This window comes from Talpa occidentalis, unplaced genomic scaffold (genome assembly GCF_014898055.3).
Source record: "Talpa occidentalis isolate TD23 unplaced genomic scaffold, MPIMG_talOcc4v2.1 talOcc4.16, whole genome shotgun sequence".
Taxonomy (NCBI): domain Eukaryota; kingdom Metazoa; phylum Chordata; class Mammalia; order Eulipotyphla; family Talpidae; genus Talpa; species Talpa occidentalis.
The window spans coordinates 76,556,853-76,581,640 of NW_023601653.1; the positions used below are offsets into that span (position 1 = coordinate 76,556,853).

The 24,788-nt window shown below is 35.7% G+C and overlaps 1 protein-coding gene across 5 annotated transcripts in view; it reads left to right on the forward strand.

Moving 5' to 3' along the window:
- Positions 1-24,788, forward strand: part of SPATS2 (spermatogenesis associated serine rich 2) — an 81,914-nt gene that overhangs the window by 43,235 nt on the left and 13,891 nt on the right. For all 5 annotated transcript variants that reach the window (XM_054696599.1, XM_037514679.2, XM_054696597.1 and 2 more), the window contains 6 exons: positions 999-1,078; positions 3,400-3,508; positions 4,586-4,635; positions 11,619-11,880; positions 13,604-13,783; positions 16,308-16,443. In XM_054696599.1, the coding sequence (XP_054552574.1) occupies positions 999-1,078; positions 3,400-3,508; positions 4,586-4,635; positions 11,619-11,880; positions 13,604-13,783; positions 16,308-16,443 (817 nt within the window). The remainder of the gene's footprint in view (positions 1-998; positions 1,079-3,399; positions 3,509-4,585; positions 4,636-11,618; positions 11,881-13,603; positions 13,784-16,307; positions 16,444-24,788) is intronic.

The following is a 24,788-nucleotide window of genomic DNA, read 5'->3' on the forward strand; positions in this document are numbered from 1 at the left end:
GATAATGTATTAACCCTAGATTCTTATTTAATTTTCTTAGGGTATTTTAAAAATAGTTAACCTGGCCCCCCATGCACGCACATGAAGAAACACTAATGTAACCGAACATTTTTTTTAAATTGTAATTTTCAATTTTTTAAACTTTGTTTCTTAGTGTTTATCCTCATGTCTACAATATTAAGTGGTCAGCCAATCATTTGGAATGAAGTTGTGCTCAAATAGCTCAGGCTTTTATCCTCTACTGATTGATATATCTGGATTCAGGAGTACAGCCATTTCTCGTTTGCTTTGACTTTTACTTTCTACATGTGTGATTCTTCATTTCACTGATGATGTGGAGAGAGGTCTAGCTTTTCTGTGGACACTTCATTTCCAGGATTTCCTGTTAAATTTTCTGCTTGTTTGCCAAGCAGACTCCAATTTCAGACTAGTAAAAGAGCAACTTTTTCTATTTCCAGCAAGTTATTTACTTTAACTGACAAATTTGCAGGGGGTTGTCTTTCTCTCCAGATAGAGTTAGCTCCCTTTGGCAATAAAGCTGCTGGTTTTCATGGCTTGTATTGCCCTGGTAAAGCTGTTGTTCTCCAGAGAACTGAAGATAGGTGAATGGGAGCAGCCCTAGACAAGAAGGGTGTAAACCCAACCGTTGTAACAAGGCTCTAGCAGTTTCTCAGTAATTTGTTGTGTGCCTGTTGGTTGATTTTCCAGAGTCCTGAAATGGTTGTTTTTGGTAATTTTTGTTCAGTTTTTAACTGGCATGTTAAAGAGAGAACTTGACAACTTCTTTATCTACCCTGCCCCACAAGCCCAGTGTTATTGTATTTTATAAAAGCATGCACACACACACACACATACACACACGTGCACGCAAATGAAATAGAATTTTCCAAAATACAATTAAATTAAAAATAGCTGGGCTTGGTCTTTCTCTTTGGGAACTGGATTACATGTTAGTTTCAGATCATGTTTAATGTATTTTTACCTTTTCATTCTTTCAGATTCATCAGGATTCATTTTTGATTTGCAGTCCAATACTGTACTGGCCCAGGGAGGAGCTTTTGAGAACATGAAAGAGAAGGTATGGCTAATTACTATGGATGGTAAGCTTGAATGTCATAGTAAAATTTAGGTACTAATACTTTTAGTGGCTATACAAATTCATTAAAAAGGTGAAATTTTTGACAAAAGAGAATACCACTGTGTATCAGAAAGTAACCATGAAGGTTTTGAATCAAGGCCTGTTATGTGCAAACCTGACATTCTTTGCATATGTTCATATATATTCATTCAAATTCTGTTCAAGATATCTCAATGTTAATTAATGTTATATTACTTATATGGCTAAATTTATCTCATGGCAGTCTGAGTAGGATTTCTCATTCACTTGAATAGGATTCTTAAGTTCAGGAAACTTCACAGCAAGAAAATAAATCAATCTCCCAAGAAAAATTCCTTTAAAAGAAAACCAGGTGTTTTTAGTAATATGATCTCTGAACAGCTATATTGAGACAAACATAAAACGCTTTATGTACATATTCTGTCTTATAAAAAAGTATATTATTGATTATGGAGTCATGGATTTATATGGTTTAATAACACTTTCAGATTTTAAGTTATTAGAATCTTACTTTTATCTTTGAATCTGTTAGGTTTTACCTAATGTCAATTTTCTAGTTAACCAGAGCTTAGTTTTCTGCACATCTCAAAAATGTGAAGATTACTATATGAGTTCATGTATTTCTTTCTTTTTTTTTTTCCCCAGCATGGCAGAGGTTCTAGCTTGTCTTGTTGTCGTTAGAAAAGTTAAAAAACTTTTAAAACACAATTATCATTGCCAAAAAAAAAAAAGAGAGAGAGAAACAGACAGAACCAAGGAAATGGGATACCATTTGACAGTTCTGTGGCAAGTGTGTCTGGGATTCATGTTGGGCTCATTTTAAAAAACAAAATCTGCTAGTTCTGTCCGTGGAAAAGACTAGAAAGAATGACTCCAATAGCAATAAACACTCTTTAACACTTACATCTTGGTTTCTGTACCACTGCCTACAAAAAGAACCAGATCTTCTAGGAGAAATAGCCAATTTCATGTTGTATGGTAAGATAAGAAATGAAAATTATAAGGGCTGGAAAGGAAGAAAGAAAACTTTATTTTTAGACAGTGTAATGATCCACATAGAAAAACCAGGAAAGCAACAAATTATTAGGAATAATAAGAGTTTATTAAAGTGGCTGGACATAAAATGTTATACAAAAATAAAATCATACGCAATTACTATAAGTTGTGTATTTTTAATCTCAAAAATATAAATTGTTAGGAATAAATCTGACAAAAATTTTGGTATCTGTTTTAAAGTGCAATTTGGTATTTTCTAATTAAATTATAGATATCCTACTATTCAGAAATTGTACTAGTGCTTATATTTGATAGAGATGTTCTTTTGCTGCTTACATAAGACCCTTTTTCCCCCCATTGGTAACAATGTGTTGAACTTTCTTTTAGACACTGAGGATTAGTGCAAATAAGCATAGAAATGTTCATTAGTGAATTTTTCATAATATCCAAACTTTAGAAACAATATACATATCTACCAGTAAGAGAATGAATAAGTGGGCTACCTTCATACAATAAAAATACTATATAACAGTTAAAATAAATAAATGAGATATATTTTTCAAAATGAAAAAAACTATGTGAAGAAAGCAAATTGAACATAGACATATACAATATAATATTCATGCAATGCAAAGCAATAGTGTATATTACCTGTGGATACTTACATCATGAAAGTATGAAAATATTGAAATAGCACTAAATTCAAGGTAGATATCTAGAGAGAAGGAATGGATTTATGAGGGACTTCATTAAAGCTTCATATGCACCTATTTTATTTTATTAAACTGGCTATGACATAATGGTGTTCATTATGTTTTGTGTGCCTGAAATAGTTTATAATAATTTACATTATCACTACAAGTTATCATTACAGCATTAAATACAATTAAATGCTATAAGTATAAATGTTTCCAAAAATGCTATATAAAAACCTAAGTCGTTGATGATTCATTAAATTTTCTTTCTCTATAATATGCTAAAAAATGAGGAAATGTTGATACTAAATTAATACCTAGTACCTAAATTAAACCATCCTTTCTTGAAATAAAATCTAGCACATTTCTAGAAATGATCTGCTTTTCTAAGTTTTGAAATTAATTTTTTTATGTTGTTATCACTTATCTGTAAGTCATTCCCAAGAGATGGCTGTATGTACTCTCACTGGTAGTATACAGTGATACCTGTTGTTAGAAATAAAATGTTATTCTTTCTGTTATTCTTTGTAATGGGCTCAGCTAAGTGACACCTACTGATGTAAAATTAAATGACCCTGTTATCTTTTCCAGATAAATGCTGTGCGTGCTATAGTTCCCAATAAAAGCAATAATGAAATCATCCTGGTTTTGCAGCACTATGATAACTGTGTGGATAAAACAGTACAAGCATTCATGGAAGGTAATTCTAACCCAGTTTTTCAATAAGTTTAATTAAGTAGAAGTTGCTTCAAACTTTTATAACATTCAGTCAGCAACCTGGTGTTTCATAGATGATACAGGAAATCCCATGATAACGTGTATTCCTAAGCTTTATGATATCTGGAATATGAGACAAGCGGAGAAAACTCTTTTTGAGTCATAATAGTCTGATTGGTATATAAGAAGAAATTGTGTGGCCAGTGGTGTTAGGGACTTGACTGGATTTGGATTGAGTAAGAATTTAAGAAACTTCTAATGACAGAGCAGTGATTCAGAGCTCCAAACTACAGATGGCAAATTTAAAGACTCAACATTCTCTTCCAGGCTCAAATACGATTTAGCTTTCCTCCAGTGAGTGAGTCAAGTGTATGGGTTTGAGTTTCCTTATATAATATATAGAAGAGTGGAGGGCTTAGTCAATCTTTAGGTTTATAGATTTGAGGAGTATTTTACAAATGTTTTCCACATAATTCGTTTGAGAGAAACTTTACCTGAAGCTTTTTTGTCATTGAACAGTGAAGTCAGATTAAGTCTCTGATTATACGTTTCTAAATTTGCCAGTATAGAATGAACAGGTCCTAGTATACTGTAAGGTTTTCCTTCATCATCTGTTTTCTTTATAATATTGGTATTTGGATGTAGGATGGTGTACAGCTCTCTCTAAAACGGTATCGCCAAAGTTGTGTGTAACTTGGAGGAGGGAGGTGGGGAGAAAAGGGGATGGTATACTTGGGCTACAACCGGTCATCTTTGTATTTGGTTTAAGCTGTATCAATTTTTTAAAGCTTCAAAATGGTCACACTATATTATATTAGTTTCTTCTTAGAAGAACTCACTGAGGAGATTACATGGAGAAGGGGGATCTAAATGGGCAGGCTTCCTTTAGAAGGAAAGCATGATATAATAACCTTATATTATCTCAGAGACTTGCTCCTTAACTTTTCCTATAAGGAACTTTGGAAGTTCTCCAGCAATTACAAAATGCAGGGACCCTAATTCCTGTTTGATACCATGTATGTGATAGGAGAGGAAATTTGTAATTGGTTTCTCTTTTCAGGTAGTGCCAATGAAGTACTCAAAGAATGGACAGTAACAGGCAAGAAAAAGGTAAAAATGAAATTAAATTTAAAACTCTGAATTGATAATTACATCATAAAGAAATTAGGTTCTGCAAAAAAAATTTGAAAGAAGATTTACATATGCATATTAGTTTACATGATTCAAAAAAGTCTTCTGTGCCCTGAAACACAGCCATGTACATAGAGTACCCACACAATCTGTTCTGTGTGGTTTCAAGACAGGAAACAAGAACTTTGTCACAGTGTAGTTGCTGAGGAGATAGTAATATTAGGCAGGGATAAAACAAGAGAAGCTCTCTGGGACAGTCAGGCTTCACTAGAGAGAATGATCTGGTCCAGTGATTTTTAACACCATTCTTAACACAGTTCAGTTAAAATAATCCACATTTTTAATTCAGGCAACTGTATTGTAATTTCAGTTATTAATAAGCTTTGATTTAAAGCATAAAGAGGGACTTTGCTACTATTAGCTCTGCAGAGGGATCTGGTATTCTAATTTAGAAAAGTAGAAAGCACTTTAATTGTGGAGTCAGGTGAGAACTGGATTTATATCCTGTTCTACTACATGTTGGCTTGTGTCTTGGGTAATTGTTTAACCTGCGTGTGCCTTGTAATACTAACAAATAGAAGTACCTAATACAATGTCTAACACATTAATTCTCATTCCTTTCTTATCTACTAAAGTCAAAATGCTGTCCCCAGTAGATAATAGCTAGTCTCAGTGTTTCCCTCAGATTTACTCTAAATCTAGCTATGTCAGTAAATGCTTAAAGTATTTAATCATGTGTCTCTGTGAGATCTCTTTGGGATGTTGGATGTTCTAGATGCTGGAGTTCTACACTGCTTTCTAGATGACTCTAAATCCACTTCATTAGGAATTCTGTCAGGTCCTGACCAAACCAGTCTTGGCTTCAGTCACCCTGAGAATTTTTTCAAAGGAGAACCTAATATTTACTATAGATTCTCCTGAAGCTCTCCATAGCTGTAGGTTTGAATGTTTGATTAATTTCTTTCCATTACTTTCACTCAACATAAATAGCTATGTATGCTATGCAGGCCACCAGTATATTAATCTATGAACCCAGAATTATAAATTATTAATAATGTAAGGTACATATCAAGCTGGAAAATTATTTGTTGGGGCACAAAAATTTCTTAAAATTTAGAGGAAAAAATGCCTCCATTTCAGTTACATTTTCATTTGGGCAGTTTCAAATACCCAATTCATCTGGTTAACTGTTCAATAGAATGTCACCATGAGCAGTAACTGGGCTAGTTGTTATAGTCATGGCATAGTGGTATGAAAACTTAGCCAATTTACATGGAGAAGTAATTAATATAAAAAACAATGAGAGCTGTGGGAGGAGAAAATTATATCTAGAGTCCTGTCAGAGATGGCCCCAGAGAGGGTTTTGGGGAATGTTGATTCAGTCATGTCAGTCTAGCCTTGGGAATAGAATTGCTAGTAGAACTGTGAGTTGACAAGAATTAAAAAGTAAAGGACTTTTTTGTATGTTTTAATTTTACTACCTCAGTAAGTAAGATATTCATGTGGCTCAAAGTTCCAAAAATGTTAATGCGCTGAAATGTTTTTATTCCATCCCTGTTCCTTAGCCATTTGGTTCTCCACCCCAGAAGTAAATACTGTTATTTCTTATGTAACTTCCAGGATATTTTATGCATTTATAAGCAAATATAAATATATAGTCTCTGCTCTTTTTTAATGTAATGTATTTTAGAGCTTGTTTTATATCAATAAAAAAAGTGGTTTATTGTTTTTTGTATATATATAGTCATCCTACTGTTTGTACGTACCGTAATTTATTTAACCAGTTGTTTATTGATCAGCATTTGGATTGTTTTTCCTATCCTTTGCTGTTCTTAACAATACTTCAATGAATAGCCTTATATATATTCAATTTTATACATCAGTATTTGTTTAGGACAGATTCCTAGAAGTGGAACAGTTGAATCAAAGGATGTGTGCATTTGTAATTTTGATAAGTATCACTGGATTGCCATACACAGTACCACTCTTACTCATACAGGTGATACAGGAGAATGCCTGTTTTTTCTCTATATTCAACCCTGTCCATCCTATGTGTTACAAAACTTTTTGATTTTTGTTCATCTAGTAGATAAGAAATGATACTGAAGTACATTATATATTTTTCTCAATTTTTTTCACATAAAATTTATGATCTTCACTGTTTTTAAGGGTACAGTTTAATGGTATTAAATATATTCATAATGCTGTACCACCATACAACTCCAGGATTCTTACTAATTTTATACCCATTAAACAGTAACTCCCCATTATCCTTTCCTCCCAGTCCCTGACAATAACGATTCTACTTTATGTCTCTGTGAATTTGACTACTTCATCTAAGTGAAATCATACAGTGTTTGTCATTCTGTTACTGTCAGAGTTATCCATCAGTGGATAGTTTTGAGTTTTAGCTATTTAGCTGCTATGAACATGGGTATACCAATATCTTTTTGAGGCCCTACTTTCAATTCATGTGGGTATATGTCCAAAAGAGAAAATGCTGTATCTTCTGGTAATTCTAGTTTTAATTTTTTTTTTAAGAACTGCCATATTGTTTTCCATAGCAAATGTACTATTTTCCATCTTCCATGAGAGTTCCAATTTCTCCAAATCCTCCACAGCCAATAAAGTGCTGGTTGCTTTCTCTTTTGTTCATAGCAGCCTTCCTAATGAATATGAGGTGGTATCTCATAATTTTGATTTGCTTTTCTCTAATGATTAGTGATTTCAACATTTTTCATGTTTTTGTTGACTATTTGTACACATTAAAAAATTTTGGGGGGGATAGATGTGTGTTTATTTCATCACTATCCTTTATACCCTTTTGACCCTTTTACCCTCCCCCCTCTTAACCTCAGTAGTCTCACTTCCTTTATTAGTATTCTTTTTTTTCCCCAGAGAGATTCTTCTTCCTCTTTTTAATTGAGAGTTTACAACAGTAAGTTCCAAGAGTACTTTTTCTCACCATGCCCACCACTAAATATCTAGTCATCCATCACCAGCCAGCTGGCCCATGCTGTCATCACCATCCCCTTCCTTTGCTCTGGTAACCGCCATTCTGTTGTCAGAGCTGAAGGTATTGTTTTTGTTTTCTTTATATTCCACAAATGAGTGAAATCATTGTGGTATTTGTCTTTCTCCTTCTGATTTATTTCACTCAGCATAATTTCCTCAAGGTCCATCCATGCTGTCAAAAATGGCAAGATTTCATCTTTTTCTTTACTGGCTGAGTGTAGTATTTCATCGTGTATATATACCATATCTTTATCCATTGATTCATCGTTGGACACGTATCCATATCTTGACTGTTGTGAATAGAGCTGCAATAAATACAGGAATGCATATATCTTTTAGATAAGAGTTAGTGTTTTCATATTCTTCATGTAACTATCCAGAAGTGGGGTTACTAAGTGGTACTTCTAATTTTAATAATTGTTTTCATACTGACTGTGCCAGTTTACATTCCCTTCAGCAGTGCACGAGGGTTCCTTTTTCTCCTAATCTTCACCAACATTTATTATTTCTTGACTCTTTTTTGATACAGCCATTTTTTACCTGTGTGAGGTGAAATACCATTGTGGTTTTGATTTGCTTTTTGCTAATGGTAAGCCACATGGAAGGTCTTTTCATGTATTTGTTGGCTATCTGTATATCTTTTGTGGTGAAATGCCTTTTTAATTCTTCTGCCCATTTTTTAATCAGGTTTTTTTTTTGGTTGGCCATGAGTTTTTTTTTTTTTTTTTAAAGATTTATTTATTTATCATACAAGAGCTGGGGTACAGGCCAGAGGTGTGGGAGATGAGAGGATTCATCAGAGATGGAGTGGGGAACAGAACAGGCAGATCCACCAAGGTACACTGCTGAGGGGAGCAGTGGGCGAGTCAGGAGAGCTCTGCTGCGCCACATGGGTTGCTCCCTGGCTGGCCAGGGATCGAACTTGTGCTGCAGAGGCTACGGACAGCTTCACAGGCTGCATCTTAACCCCTTGTGCCACCAGGGAGGCGGTCATGAGTTTTCAATAAACATTTTCCTTTGTTAAATGTTCCACTGTGTAAACAGCCAATATTTATCTTTGTCTTTCTGACTTGCTTTATTTTATTGCACATAATTCCTTCAAACGCCTTCCATTTTGCTGTAAAAGGCAACATTCTGCTTTTACTTATGGCTAAAAAAATATCCTATTGTGTGGATATACTGTATCTTAATCCAGTCCTCTGTCAGTGGGCACTTAGGTTATTTCCATGCCCTAACTAGCTTTTTTTTCCCCTCAGGAAAGGGGCTCAGAGGAGGTGAGCCTGTAATAGTCTTTACTCTGCCACCATCTTGCTCTCTTCCCCTCCATTGTGTTTTTTAATTCCCATTTCTTTGTGTCTTCTATTTTAGTTTGTGGTTTTTTAGTTTTTCCTTACTTGTTTTGATGCAATTATAAATGAGATTGTTTTCTTGATTTCTTCATTTTCTACCTCATTGTCTGCGTATTGGAAGACAACTGACTTTACATATTGATTTTGTAACTGCTGCTTTCTCAACTGATACAGTATTTCAATTAGTTTTTTAGTGGACTCTTTAGCTCTTCTATATATATTATCATGTAATCTGCAAATGATAACTATTTCTTGTTTCCCAACTTGGATTGCTTTTATATCCTTCTCTTGCCTAATTGCTCTATCTAGTAGTTCTTTTTTTTTTTTTTAAGATTTATTTATTTATGCATACAAGAACTGGGGTACAGGCCAGAGGTGTGGTGGGTGAGAGGATTCACCAGAGACAGAGTGGAAAACAGAACAGGCAGACTGACTGAAACAAACTGCTGAGGGGAACAGCGGGAGAGGTCTGCTTCACCATGTGGGTTGATCCCTGGCTGGGGATCGAACTTGTGCTGCAGTGGCTGTGGTCAGCTTCATAGGTTGCGTCTTAGCCCCTTGCCCCACCAGGGAGGCCCTGTATCTAGTACTTCTAATACTATGTTGAATAGTAGTCATGAAAGTGATCATCCTTGTCTTATATCAGATCTTAGTGAAAAAACTTTCAATTTTTCACCATTGAGAATGATGTTAGCTGTGGGTTTGTCATCTATAACCTTTATTTTGTTGAGGTATGTCTGTCCACAGTTTTTTGAAGATTTTTTATCACAAATGGATTTGAATCTCATCAAATGCTTTCTTGCCATCTATTGATAAGCTTATGTGACTTTTGTCTTTCCTTTTATTGATATAGTGCATTGCATTGATTGATTTTCTGATATTGAACCATCTGTGTGCCCCTGGAATAAATCCCTCTTGGTCATATTGTATGATCCTTTTAATGCATTGTTGAATTTGGTTTAATGAGATTTTGATGAAGATGTGCATTAGAGAAATTGTCTGTAGTTTTCTTTGTGTTATGGTGTCTTTGTCTGGTTTTGGTATTAGGGTGCATGTTGATCCACTTTATGTTGTCATGGGCTAATATGTCCTGCAGGTTTTGTTTATTTTCTTCAGTTTTTTTCTTTCTGTTGCTGAGTTACAGTTATTTCCATTGTTCTATCTTCAAGTTCACTTATTCTTTTTTCTGCCTGTGCAATCTACCATTGAATCCTTCATGAATTTTTCTCTCAGTTATTGAACTTTTCTGTTTCAAAATTTCCTTTTTCTTTTTAGTTTTTTTCTTTCTATTGATATGTCCATTTTGTTCTTCATTTTCTTCATCCTTGTCTTCCTTTAATTCTTTGATTACAATGATTAAAGTTTCAATGTATCTGCCATCAGGTCTTTTTCAAGGGACAGTTTCTGTTGATTCATTTTTGTATTGTTTTGAATGAACCGTTTCTTTGTGTACCTTCTGATTTTTGTTGTTGTTGTTGAAAACTGGACATTTGAATGGTGGTAAATCTGGAAATCATATTCTCCCCCTTTAGGTTTGCTGAAGTTTTTTTTTTTTATTATTATTATTTATTGCTTTCCCCTGTTTGTTTTTGGATTATTTTAAGCTCTCTCTGCCATGCGCATATCTGAGGTGTAAACTTGAGATCACAGCTCTTTTGAGCCTTACCTGGGCACATGTGGTCTCTTTGAGATTTTCCCTGTATAAGGTCTTGTATTTGAAAGTACTAGTCTTTAATATTTGGATCCCAAAATGGAAAAAAAAGGACAAAAATGAAGTGTGGGGGAGGAGATTATCCCTTTAATTCCTCCTGAAAGTCACTTCAGCCAAAAGGGGAAGGGCTTATATCAATGGCTGCCTGTCTCTCTCTCTCTACCTTTGTGATCAGAAGCAACAATCAGTGATCTTAACACAGATCCCTGGTATTGGACATAGGGTTCCTTTGCCTACTCCGGCATACATAAGCTGTGATAGCTGCCTGTCCCTCACTGAGGGGGCAGTTAGTGTAAGAGGTGGGAGGCTGCTACTGTGCTAAGAAATGAAATTGACCAAAATTAACCACATATTACCATCTAAGTATTCCCCTGGAAACTGCAAATCTTCAGTAGATTCCAGACTTCCAAAATAGTTACTTTAGACAGATTTTGCTGTTGTACTCATCATCTGGGTAGAGAGACAGATTCCTGACGCTTCTCTGTCATCCCAGAATCCTGTGTAGTACAGTTTTAGTTTATGTCTCATATAAGACAAAGGCTGCATTTAACTTGGTACTATACTTTTTTTTTCTATTGGGTTATTCTGTATTTTTTCTTAGAACTCTATATATTTAGCTTGTTATATATGTTACATATATTTTTTTACATTTAGTAATTTAACTTTTGATTTTGCTTATGGTAGATTTTGCTGTGGATAAATGTTTGTATTTGTGTATTCTAGTTTATCCAAAGCATTTTATACATGATTATTTTAGTCAGTAATTCAAGCTATTAAAAAATGTCTTCAACTTCTGGAAGAGTGTATGAGAAATTAATAACATCAGTTGCCTTTTGGTTTTGGGGGATCTTCTTTTTCTTTTCTTTCAAATCTTTTATAACCATTAGAACAAAAAGAAGAAAAGCAAACCAAAACCTGCAGCAGAAGCAAGTAACAGTATCCCAGATTCCAGTAAATCGGTTTCCTTTCAAGAAGAGCAGTCTGCACCTTCTTCAGAGAGGGGTGGTGTTAATGGTTATCATGTCAATGGTGCCATCAATGACACTGAGTCTGTAGACTCATTCAGTGAAGGTATGGAGACACTTTCAATAGATGCCAGAGAATTGGAGGATCCAGAGTCTGCCATGCCAGATATGCTGGATAGAACAGGTGAGTTTATTAACAGATCTTTGAAAAGTTGCATTCAGTTGAAAAATATAGGGACTTCCTGGATGAGAAGTCAATCAATAAATTAAATCTAATTAGTCTTTTATTTTTCAGTTTTGTTCTCTTATGTGAGTCACATTTTGCAATTATCAAAGGCCTGGAAATATAAATCTTATTTCATTGTCTTATATATTTGTTGTCTAGATCACTAGTCCCTTTGTTCTTAGAGACTAGAGAGGGTGATCTTAAGATGTTTTCTTTAATTTCACACTTGAGGAAAATGATGATGGTGAGTCATTATTATTCTAAGACCCAACACAGTAAGGAATATATAATAATAACTATGCCATGGTTTCATTAGAAGTAGACTTGATTTTTATAGTCCCACATTTATTTTCTATAGAGTTGAGATTAATGTTAGTTGTATATTCAAATATCTTACACTTTTTGTTTTACTACTTTGTAGCGAAATTGGGAAGATATTGGGAATATCTCCTTTAAAATCGTTTTTAAATTGCTTGATTGTTAATCTGGTTCCCCTTGCTCTGTTTCAGCTGGCTTTCACATAATGCCTGTGTTACATGAACTATATCATCTATTTTGGATCTTCTTTCATTGATTATTTTTGCATACACACAAATACTTATAGAAGAATACAGCCCCTGCACTGCCCTCAAATAAATCAATGATAGTCATTTCCATTTTTCCCTGAGCTAGCTTTCTTCTCTTTTCTAGCTTTTTACCCTTTCCGTGCCCTAATGTTTTAAAAGCTCTTCTTTTCGGGCCTCCCTGGTGGCGCAGCGCTTGAGCGCTTGGCTGCGAAGCTGCCCGCAGCCTCTGCAGTGCCCGTTCGATCCCCGACCACTGGCAAGGGTCCCACATGGTGCCGCATGGTGCGGCAGACCTCTCCTGCCGCACCCGCCTGCTGCTCCCCTCAGCAGTGTACTTTAGTCGATCTGCCTGTTATGTTCCCCGCTCTGTCTCTGGTGAATCCTCTCACCCCCCACACCTCTGGCCTGTACCCCCATTCTTGTATGCATAAATAAATAAATCTTTTAAAAAAAAAAATAAAAGCTCTTCTTTTCCTGGGATAGGAGAAAACTCTTTTTTACATAACATAGTGTACAGAAGTTATCAGAAGCTGGTGATTTTGTCTGTCTTCATTTTCCCAGAGCTACCAGAAAGCTACCAAGGTACAGAGAATGAACTAAGCTATCTAGGGAGGAGTTAACACAGAATTCTTCATTAAAGATGCCAGTGTTAAGTCAGACACTACTAATAGATTCATCCAAGGTTTTGCTCTTTGGTCTATTTGTCAGCTGCTTTGTTCACACCTTTTTCTTTTCTTTTTTTAAGATTTATTTATTTATGCATACAAGAACTGGGGTACAGGCAAGAGGTGGAGGGTGAGAGGATTCACCAGAGACAGAGTGGGAACCAGAACAGGCAGACTGACTGAAGTACACTCCTGAGGGGAGCAGCAGACGAGTCAGGAAAGGTCTGCTGCGCCATGTGGGCAGCTCCCTGGCCGGGGATCGAACTCGTGCTGCAGTGGCTGCGGACAGCTTCATAGGTTGCATCTTACCCTCTTGCACCACCAGGGAGGCCCTGTTCACACCTTTTTAATAGGCATCTTTTTGCCTAAAACAGTTTTACCTTTTTGTATGTATGTATACTGCGTGATTAATTTACCTCTAAAATACTGTTGTTGTCTTTCATTGAACAGGGTCCGTGTTGGAGAATGGTGTCTCTGATTATGAGTCCAAGGCTTTGACTATGCATTCCACTCAGAATTCTCAACAAAATAGGAATGCTGGCAAATCTTCCTCAAGACCTAATACAGGGCCTCAGTTTTCAAATCTGGGCATGGAAGATGTTCCACTCTCCTCTACCAACAAAAAACTAGGTAAATCAGAGGCTATCTTCAAGAGAAATTTAAAAACTATATTTTTGGCTAAAGATAAAATTATCCCTTTTTTCCCCATAGATAAGGTTGCAGAAGAACAATTCTTTGTTGAATTATTTATTCAATATGAGCTGAATTTAATTAGTGAAGCTCATTTTCACCTCTCTAACGTAACTCTCAGCGTAGTACAGAAAAGCAAGTCTGAGACTATTAAACAAAAAGTTACAAGGGCTGAAAGCGTTTACTAGATTTTAAAAGAAATCCAGTTGAGATGAGGGAGAATAATAAGTAAAAAATTGTAAGTAAGTAAAAAATTGAAATAAGTAAAAAATTTATGTTGATACATTATAAACTTTGAATTTGTTAATTGTACATATAATTTTGATGTTGGTGGATATAGAAAGGTTGATAGAAGTCTTCGAAACTAGTTAAAATGTATTAGAGTAAGTGAATGTATTTAATCTCTGGAAAAATTGGATTACCCACATATAATACTTCAAACTCAAATTCTACTACAGAGAGAAATCCTTATCAATTTTGTAATGTCTATATGGTAAATTAAATTCTACTAAATCTTGTCATTTACTGAGTTTTGAATACCTAATAGGTTGGGGGTTTTTTTTTGGTCTTTTTTCATGTTTCTTTTCATTTTGGATGGTTTCTAAAATTGCTTTTTACAAATTTAATCTTTTTAAAACTTTTTTTTTATTAATGAAGTTCTATTTTATATTCTTGTTAATATTTTGACAATATAAGATTTCTCTGCTCATGAGTGGTCACTACAGCTGTCCCACTACCAGAGCACCCATAGTCCTCTGCCAAACTCTGTTGTGCTACCTCTGCCCCCAGATTTCACCTCTCCCCCTCCCAAAATTTATTTTTTTTAACCATTTGAAATCTGATAATCCCATCCAATATATTTTTCATAGCTGACAATGTTTTTTCATCTCTAGATTCATTTGGGATCTTTTAAAATATTTTCCATGTCTTTCCTTGATGTGCTTACACTTTCTCTACATTTTCAAACATAGTATCTGATTATATTTGTTTTTTTGATGTCCATATCTATGTGATTCCATGTGTCATTTCTGTATCAGTTTCTGTTAATTGATTTTACTCTTTATTGTGGATCATATTTTTCTGCCTCTTGTATGCCAGTATTTTTTTGTTGGATTCCAGACTTTGTGGATATTGCTGTTTTGTTTTTTTAAGATTTATTTATTTATGCTATTTATGCATACAAGAACTGAGGTATAGGCCAGAGGTGCAGGGGTGCAGAGACAGAGTGGGAACAGAACAGGCAGATCTACTGAAATACACTGCAGAAAGGAGCAGCAGGCAAAATAGGAGAGGTTTGCTGCGCCATGTGGGTAACTCCCTGGCCAGGGATTGAACTCTTGCTGCAGTAGTTGTGAATAGCTTCATGGTGCTAAGACTTTAACCCCTGCACCACCAGGGAGACCTCAGATTTTGCTTTGTTGATTACTAAGTATGTTTGTATTTCTTTAAATATTCTTGTGATTTATTCTGGGATCAAGTTACTTGGAAACAATTTGAAGCTTGCTTTTGAGCTTTTTTAGGTAGAACTGGAGCATCATTTAATTTAAAGCTAATTTACTTCATTACTGAGGCAGTACCATTCCAAGTGCTCTACCTGGTGCCCTGCTCTGACTATGTGAACATGAACTAATCTTGGCCTGGGTGAGCTCTGGACATTGTTCTCCTTGTTCCTGTCCAGTGTTTCATCCAGTGTTTCTTTTTCACTCTTTTCAGGTAATTTCTTCACACCAGTACACTCAGAATCCTCTGTAGCTCTCTGTACAACTCTCTCATCGTTGTGCTTCTCCCTCTTCTCCAGTACTCTGCCCTGATCATTCTACATACCTTTCCCTCCTTACCCACCCCCGAATTCTCAACTCTGTCCCCTCAATTCAGAGAGACCTCCAGGCTCATTTAGGATATTTCTTCCTTATATTGCAGCCTGGAAACTCCTGAGGCAGTCACAGTTCTCACTTTTGTTTCTGTTTTGTCATGGGAAAAGTGCTGCCTATTGTCCATTGTCTGAAAGCCCTTATTTCATGTATTTTGTCTGTGTGTATGTTCAGTTGTTTAAGACAGGAGGGTAAATCCAGTTTCTGTAACTCTATTTTGGCCTGGATACTTATCTATGTTGAGGTGTTGCATGGACATTTTAAATTGATACATCGTTATGTAAAAAAGTCACTGTATGATTCAAATGTAACAATGCAGAATTAAATATGGAGGCATGTATGACCTTCTTTTTAGGAAGCTAAAGGACTTGTAATTTCAAATTTTTGTGCAGTTAAATCATAATGCAACCCCCCCCAAAAAAAAATCTATGAAAACATAGTTTTTTGTCAAGGTAGATGTAGGACTGTAGTAAGAATATAGGAAACAGTCTACACATTTGTTATTTTACATGCTTAGGTGTTCAGCACCAATTTTCAAGATACCTATGCTCCTTTTTTTTTTTTTTTTAATTAATCCTTGATTTTTTTCCAAGGCTCCAATATTGAAAAATCTGTGAAAGACCTCCAGCGCTGCACAGTGTCTCTTGCACGGTATCGAGTTGTAGTTAAAGAAGAGATGGATGCTTCCATTAAGAAAATGAAACAAGCCTTTGCTGAATTGCAGAGCTGGTAAGTTAGATTGCATTTGATATCAGTAGCCCAAAAATGGTCACTTTAAAGATCATTCACCAAGTTCTTTAATTCCTAACTACTCTACATGATGGAAAGAGACTGAAAAATCCAATGATATATTTATCTTTTTGCATTATTTTATGTATTTCGGTCATAGTGTTGGAATGAGTGATACAGAGAATTCACAGTACTTTAGAAACGGTCTTGAGGTTAGTAGTTTGGAAAGGGATAAATATTTGTAGAATAGATCATGTATCCTTATTTTAACCAAAAATCCGTAACCAGTTACATGGGATATTTTAAAATAAAATTATAAGGTAGAAAATATCTCTTTGCTTTTTTACCTCCTTTTACCTTTCTAATGCACCTCATCTTAATAGTCTCTTCTGTCCCCCGTCATTAATCATTTGAAAGCAAAAAATTAAAATAAACTGTTCTGAACAATAACTGTGTGCTATGTAGGGGAAATACGGTTTGGTATAGTTAAAGAGGTTTGATGTTTTAAAAAAGTTGAATTATGGACTTCTCTGCCTGTTCAAGAGGGAACTATGCTATTTGTCAAATATATTTTATTATAGAATCTTTGGGGGGCATAAATGCATTCTAATATTTTGACTACTGGCGTACTGTAAATTTTAGATGTTAAGATGTCAACTGATAAGTCATAATTTCTTGAGGAGCTATTTGCATTTTCATAAGGGACTTTCTTGAAAATGAAAAAGCTGTAAGGACCACATTAAGTAAAATGATGGGAAGACAAGCTGCTAGATTGATGTTTAGGGATTTAGGCCTGTCTTCTCTGTATATTTGCAAGACTTGCCTATATCTGAGGTATGAGAGGAAGTGTTCACGACTAGAGAGAACCAGCATCACTCTTCCTTGCAACATCCTTCCATTTTCTTACCATCTGTGGACTTTCCTTAGGTCATTCTACCATGTCTCTGTTCACAAACACTTTGGTCACTTCATGCCACAACAGATAAGAGATAGAGGAATGTGGGTTGCCTCAGTTCTCCTGGTCTCTGGAATTAAATTTAGAAAAAATGAATTAACGAAAATAAAGTCTCCAAAACAATTGCTGACCCTTTTATCATTTGCAAAGTGTGGTATATAGTGTAGGTTCATTAAATCACCAAAACGAAAAATCTACTAGTTTACGCATGCTTTCCTGTTTCAGGTTTTATAACTGGAACATAGTATCATATTTTCTGTTGTTCTTAAATACATTTTTGCTCTAGCCAGCTTATGCATTGTGTCAAAACTTAACATTCATATTTTCTCTCCCATATGTTAATATCACCTTCCCAGCCTATTCGGATCTCTTATCTTTGTATTTTTCTAAATACAACTAACTTTTCCAAATTTGTCTTGTATTAAGCTCTAACATCTGAAAAATTTTCTAGGTAATGAATTTCTCCTCTTTCTAAACCCCTGGGAGGGAGGATCATGCCCTTTGTCCTAGATTATTATCATATAAGATATTGTTAGGTTATTTGGAAAAGAATGAAAAGCTAAGAGTAAGTTATCACAACTTTGTCTTGATAAGCCTTTCATCTCCTTGATTGTTTAGCTCACTGATTACTTGACATAGGATCTGATTCCATTCAGAACCAGCCTGAACCAGGAAATCCAGCTCTAGGAGAGAAATTTGTGAATTCCTGTCAACTTGGAAACCAAGGACAAGTGAAAAGGTTTTCCTGCCTAGGAACTGTGTTTTAGGATTGATTAGCAGGGGTAGCAACCAGGTCAATTTAACTTGAGGGAAGAGATTACCTACTCTTTCCTGCTGGTATAAGCCCTTTTTCTGGCTGATTGGATTTTTAAACTACCTTATTTCAATGCCCTTTGTAGCTACTACTTCAAGACTTAATTGGCAGTTGAGCTAACTTTATTTGGCACCAAACCAGAGCTTTGAGTCACTTAGGAAACCATTTTTTGTGTGTATTGGTTGGTTATAGTAGAAAAGAAAAGAATAGCTATCTAAAAAATATGCAACAGTAAATGTGCAACATATTATCCCTGATCGGACACTAGGGAAATTATACGAGTAACTGCTTTCACTTTGAGATCAAATGAAAGCTGACATACACCTGTGGGAAGGGCAGCTCAGAAGCTTTCCAGTGTATAAAACTTAAAATCTGTTCTCATTGGTGATTCAATTATAGACATCTCTAGGCCCAAGTTTACTTTTCTTAATTAATAAAACTTGCCTGACATTAGTTGACTTGAGTTTGAGGCTATTAAGCAGCAAAATAACGAGTACAGCCTGAGCTGGAATGTAGAAACTGCTTTGGTGACTCATATAATGTGTTGGTGAAAAATAGTAACAAGATAAATATTCAGCTTGCTTTTATATTAAAAATTCTATTTTATTGAAAATTCTATACTATTTATTTCCTTATTAAAAGGAAAAAATGGGTAAGAGAAAAAAAAAGACTGTCCAAAAATTTGAGATTATATGTCACAAAAGTCAATATAAGTCTATGCTTAAGATTTTGAAATTTTCCCTATGTGATTCCTCATTGACGAGCAAAAAGTAACTTCTTTTTATTTGAACTCTTCTTTTCTTTCTTACAGATGGCTACTAGTAGCCATTACAAGGGCTTTTAGTGATCCTGAAATTTAAAGTCCACATAGAGATGCTGAAAACTTAATAATCATTTCATGAACCAAAGTATTTTCAAAAATGTCTAAAAAGCATAGAAATAAAAGAGTGGACCAGTGCAATCAATTGTGTGTGTGTGTGTGTGTGTGTATTTTTTTAAGACTACGGTTTTAAATTGTTCTTTAGTTTTTTGTGCATAGGACATTGATATCTTTTTTCTGCTAGTACTTCTATGATGTTCTTTGATTTAAAGATTTAGTTCTTTTAAGAATTGCCTGTGAAAATAGCTAACAATATATGAAGTTTACTTCACAGTTTGCTAAACATGTTAAATCATATTATCTGATTTATTTATCCAGATTTCCACCCCCTGAAATAGGAATTTTTAATTCTACCTTACTGTTAAAAGGGATTGAAGTCCCAGGTTAAGCAATTTGTCTTTTTTTTTTTTTTTTTTAAGATTTATTTATTTATTTATACAAGCACTGGATACAGTCAGAAGCGCAGGACAGTGAGAGAATTCACTAGAGCCAGAGCGGAGAGCAGAGCAGGCAGAAGGACCGAAGCACACTGCTGAGGGGAGCAGCGGGTGGCAGGAGAGGCCTGTGAGCCATGTGGGACCCTCCTCCCATGGGGGAGCAGCCGGGGATCGAACCTGCGCTGCAGAGGCTGCAGGCAGCTTCGCAACCCAGCGCTCAACCGCTGCGCCACCGGGGAGGCCCTAAGCAATTTGTCTTAATGTGATTGATATCATAACAGTTCAAACCCAATATTTGAATCTATACGTTCTGATTCCCAGTAACCTTTACCCATCCATGAATGGCTCATTTCCCCACTAAAGCTTAAAAAGACTACAAACAGTTGGTACATGTCAACATGTTATTTCCTCCTCAGTTTAAAGGCTACATAACAGAGAAATACCACTGTGAGACTGAGGAAGTTAGTCATTATGGAACAGAGTTAGAATGAGGAACACCAGGATGTTGATTGAGTTATGAAAGTCTTTATAAGTTTTTTTTTTAGTTAGTAAAATAAAACTGTAAGAAGGAATGTTCCATTCCAATAAATAAATATTCATTTGATTTTGTTATTTAAAAGGTCTTAAATTACTCTTCTGAGGTACAACTTGGAGTGATTTGTAATTAAGATACTTTTCAGATTAGATTTTAGTTGTGGGAAAAGGTATGAAGGTTAAGGGAAAGGTCACTTAGAAAAGATTTCTTAAAGGAAATGAGTCATTATCGAGCCTTAAAAGAAGCATTGGGAGGAAGGATAGGGATAGAATACTGCACTCAGGAGATATGTTACAGACAGAGGCACAGAAGGAACATTTATGTTACAGATCCCCCAAAATGTGTGGGTCTGGACACCCTGTAGGAGGAAGAATTCACCAAAAGTTTCAGGTGAACTAAGGCAAGGCTGTAATTGGAGGCTTGTGAAGGAACCAGTGCCAGTGAAGGAGAATTTTGGCCTGACTCCGTGGGGAAGAAATGTTTAAAGAGTTGGTCCAAGGAAGTAGTGAAGGATGAAGTCAGATGCCAAGGTAGAATGGAATCATTTGATGAAAGGATCTGAGTTTTGTTTTTCTTTTTTCAAAGCTTTCATTATTTCTTTATTTTTACTATATTTCCCATCTTTTTAGCAACAGTTTTTAAACAACTTTAACATACAATATTTTATTTTCAGTGTCTCTTTGTGGCCCTTTTCTCTATACATATGTAATCTTAATAGTTGTAATCATAGGGTATAATTTTGTAGAGTCATTTTCACTTAAAATTATCTTTGATTCACCTCTATAACTCCACACAATGTTAGCATGTGTACATGTTTGCTTAAGAATTTCTGGACAGTGGAATGTATAATTTATTAGAGTAATAGGAAGATATTTTTTTAAAAAAATATGAGTCTCTTTTTTAAAGATTTATTTTTGTTTATACAAGAACTGGGGTACAGAGGCACAAGAGGGTGAGAGGATCCACCAGAGACAGAGTGGGGAGCAGAACAGGCAGGTAAGCCAAAAACACTGCTGAGGGTAGCAGCAGGCAAGGCAGGAGAGGTCTGCCACACCATGTGGGTATCTCCCTGGCCGGACGGGAATTGAACCCGCACTGCAGAGGCTGCAGACAGCCTCACAGCACTATATTCAACCCGCGGTGCCACTGGGGAGGCCCTGAAGACATTTTTCTAAATAGATACTCTGAAACCGAGAACTCGAGAAAACAAAAATTAGAATAATAATTCCTACTGTCATTTGTTGAACTTTTACTGTATGTCAGAAGCTTTTATGAGCAATTTCTGTAATCTTTATAAAATATCATTTGTAGTGTATGCTCCTTTTGTGGATGAGAAAGGATGGACACAGAAAAAATAATTTACCTCAAATTATACTTGAGTCATATGACACTTTCCCACTATCCCATGCTTCCTTTTTTGTGTCTCACTAGGTAGCTCTGTTTGCCTTTACACTTCAATCTTTGCCTTCTTAGCCCACACAGAACTCCCTTTAGACATTGCTTTAATTCCAGAGAGAGGTTCAAAAAAACAAAGCAGTTTCATATGAGGAGCTAATCAGCTACTTGCTATGTGGTTTTAACACTCCATTGACTTTTTTTCCTTACAAATAGAAACTTAACTCCTAGATTGCTACTTTTTTTTCCTAAACAGTTTATAAAATATTGTCATTTAGTCATATGATCCTCTAGTATACTTTTGACCACTGGAATAGAAGAGAAAGAAACGTGATTATTCCACTGAGGGCCTGTCCAGCAAGAACAGTTTATATTTACAGTCTAACTTTTATTTTTTTAAAGATTTATTTATTTATGTATACAAGAACTGGGGTACAGGCCAGAGGTATGGGGGGTGAGAGGATTCACCAGAGACAGAGTGGGGAACAGAACAGGCAAATTGACCGAAGTACACTGCTGAGGGGAGCAGTGGGCAGGAGAGGAGGAGAGCAACGAGTCAGGAGAGGTCTGCTCTGCCATGTGGGTAGCTCCCTGGCCAGGGATCAAACCTGTGCTGCAGTGGCTGTGGACAACTTCATAGGTTGCGTCTCAACCCCTTGCGCCACCAGGGAAGCCCTACGGTCTAACTTCTTAAAAGCTACGTCAGACTCTTGAAATATGAAATCACAGGTCCACATGCTTTGTAAAGGACTCCTTACAAAAAGGAATCCATCAAAAGGTTTCTAAAATCCAAGTTTGATTTAACAAACTAGTTCTTTCAATCCACTTATATACTCTAACTGTTCAGCTCTGTATGATAACCTGGCAACCTCAAGGGTTCTTATTTCTGTTTTGAGCATAGATGTGTATACCATACTCCAAAAAGCCAGTGTTAGGAGTGGAGTTTTACAAAACACTTGAAGCATCATTAATTCTCTGCAAATAAAAACTACTGACAACTCTTGGTTGTTTTATATGAGGAGAGGAAAAAATATCTTCAGGGAGGAAAAAGCTGTTTTCATTGTCTTTGCTTGGATTTCTGCTTAACTTGGCTAGTGGAATTCAAATAAATAGGTTTTAGGTTTTCAGCGAATAAAATCAAGTACAAATGTTTCCTAAGAACATTATTAAGTGATTTAGAGAATTATCCTTTGTATAATCCACTATGAAATTACCAGAGTTGTGTTTCCACTATACCCATTGGTTTCTAATGCAACCACCATAAACAAATGATAATAACTTTTTGGCACAGGATTACTGATGCTAACAGCTGGGATCAGTCAGATTCCTGTTAAATATATTAATTAAAGGGGCTGCTTTAAATAATGACCATACAATATATCTTAGCAATATGAATGATAATGCTACAGGAACAACCATTCTGAGCAATGAAATTAAATAAAAGCTTGTAGAATAAATTGAGCAAATATGAAGATGGTTAAAAAGTTCTAGTAAGGGGGAAAGGAAATAGGGAACATTTACATGATTTGCCAGTCTTTCTCCTTAGTAATAACAACCAGTCATTTCAAACCATCTTTGATGATTGAATAAAGGATAAAAAAAATTCTGTACACTGTATTAGGTAAAGGCTTAATAAAACCTAATGTCTTTCTAAACAGATTCCCAGCAATATGTAGCTGAATTTCATTAGCAGTTTCAGAATTCAGTGAATCAGATGCATATTTCCATTCAGGAAAGCTTCAAATAGTTGCAAGCATAGTACCTTCATGTACTAGAGTGAACAAGGTAACAAAAAGTCTGACAGACTGAATAAGCCTTTAATCACTCTCTAAGGGAACTCACTGCTTGCAGTTATAGCACTTAAAACTGTTAACCTCAAACCATAGATACTTCTGAATCTCTTAACCACAGCTCCATACTGGGACTACCCTTTGGCTTAGGAGCAGATAGAAAACTTTAGCTTAAGTTTCTTTACTGTTCAAAAGCTGTATTACAATAATTGCTTTTAATTGTAGAAGATGCTACTGTTATTTATCCACACCTAGCATAATTTCCATTTTTGAACTCTTCTTGCCTTCTCTATTTTATGATGCTGTCAGGGTGCAAAGGGAATCATCCCATACCTGTCTGGGTTTTTCTAGACTGGAAAATAAATAAGCCAAAAAGATTACTAACACGTGTACCTCCTGTATCCATAAGAAAGACCCAGCATGAATGAGTGACTCATCCACAGGGCTTCAGACTTCATCTTAAATAGCTTCATCTTAAATAGCCCATTAGCTAAGGGGCCTCCCTGGTGGCACAAGGGGTTAAGTCTCAATACTGTGAAGCTGTCCACAGCCACCACAGCATAAGTTCAATCCCCAGCCAGGGAGCTAACCCAAATGGCACAGCAGACCTCTCCTGTCTCACCTGCTACTCCCCTCAGCAGTGTATTTCAGTCAGTCCACCTGTTCTGTTCCCCACTCTGTCTCTGGTGAATCCTCTCACACACCCCCCCCCGCATCTCTGGCCTGTACCCCAGTTCTTGTATGCATAAATAAATAAATATGTCAATATTGAAAAAAAAATTAGCTAAGACAAGGGCAGGGGGAGAGGGAAGGTCTGTTAGAGTGGTTATGGAAACTCACTGTAAACAAAGATAAGGAGATGTAAATTCTACTTCCATGAAAACAGGTAAGGATATTAGATCTTCCTGGTACGTGCCTTTACAGGTGTCCCTGTAAATATCTTTTTCAAAAGTAATCTCCACCCAGCCTTAAGAGCACCTCCCATAAAATCAGTCTTTTATCAGAAAGACCTATGTTGGGGTGGCAGTTGTTTGCTTCCCTAAACTGTATATATCCCACCAACTTTTAAAATGAAAACTTAAAAAAATACAGAAAAATCTGAAGGATAGTACAGTGATAAATATATTTGTGTATCTGTGTTTTGGTGGAACCATATGGAAGTTAACAGATGTCATGATACTTCACCCCTGAAGTGCTTTAGCATGAATTAAAAAAAAAAATTATTTTTCTATACAACTGTAATGCATTATGTGATGTGCTTGTCAGAATACAAAGAATATCATTCTGTATCCTTTGGATTATTGTAGGCTGGCAAGTAATCAAGCAAACATTAGATAAATTGATAAAATTAAAAGTTTAGTAAAATATTTTGTTATATATAGTAACACACCTATAATAATCCTGTATAAATTGGAGAGACCCAGTAAAACTGAGTAACACTCTCATGGCTTCAGATGCCATCTTAAATAGCTTAGCTAAATCCAGTGGGATTAAGAGGAAGAAAGGGGGAGGTTATTTAGGGGAGTTTACCAAGGAAGG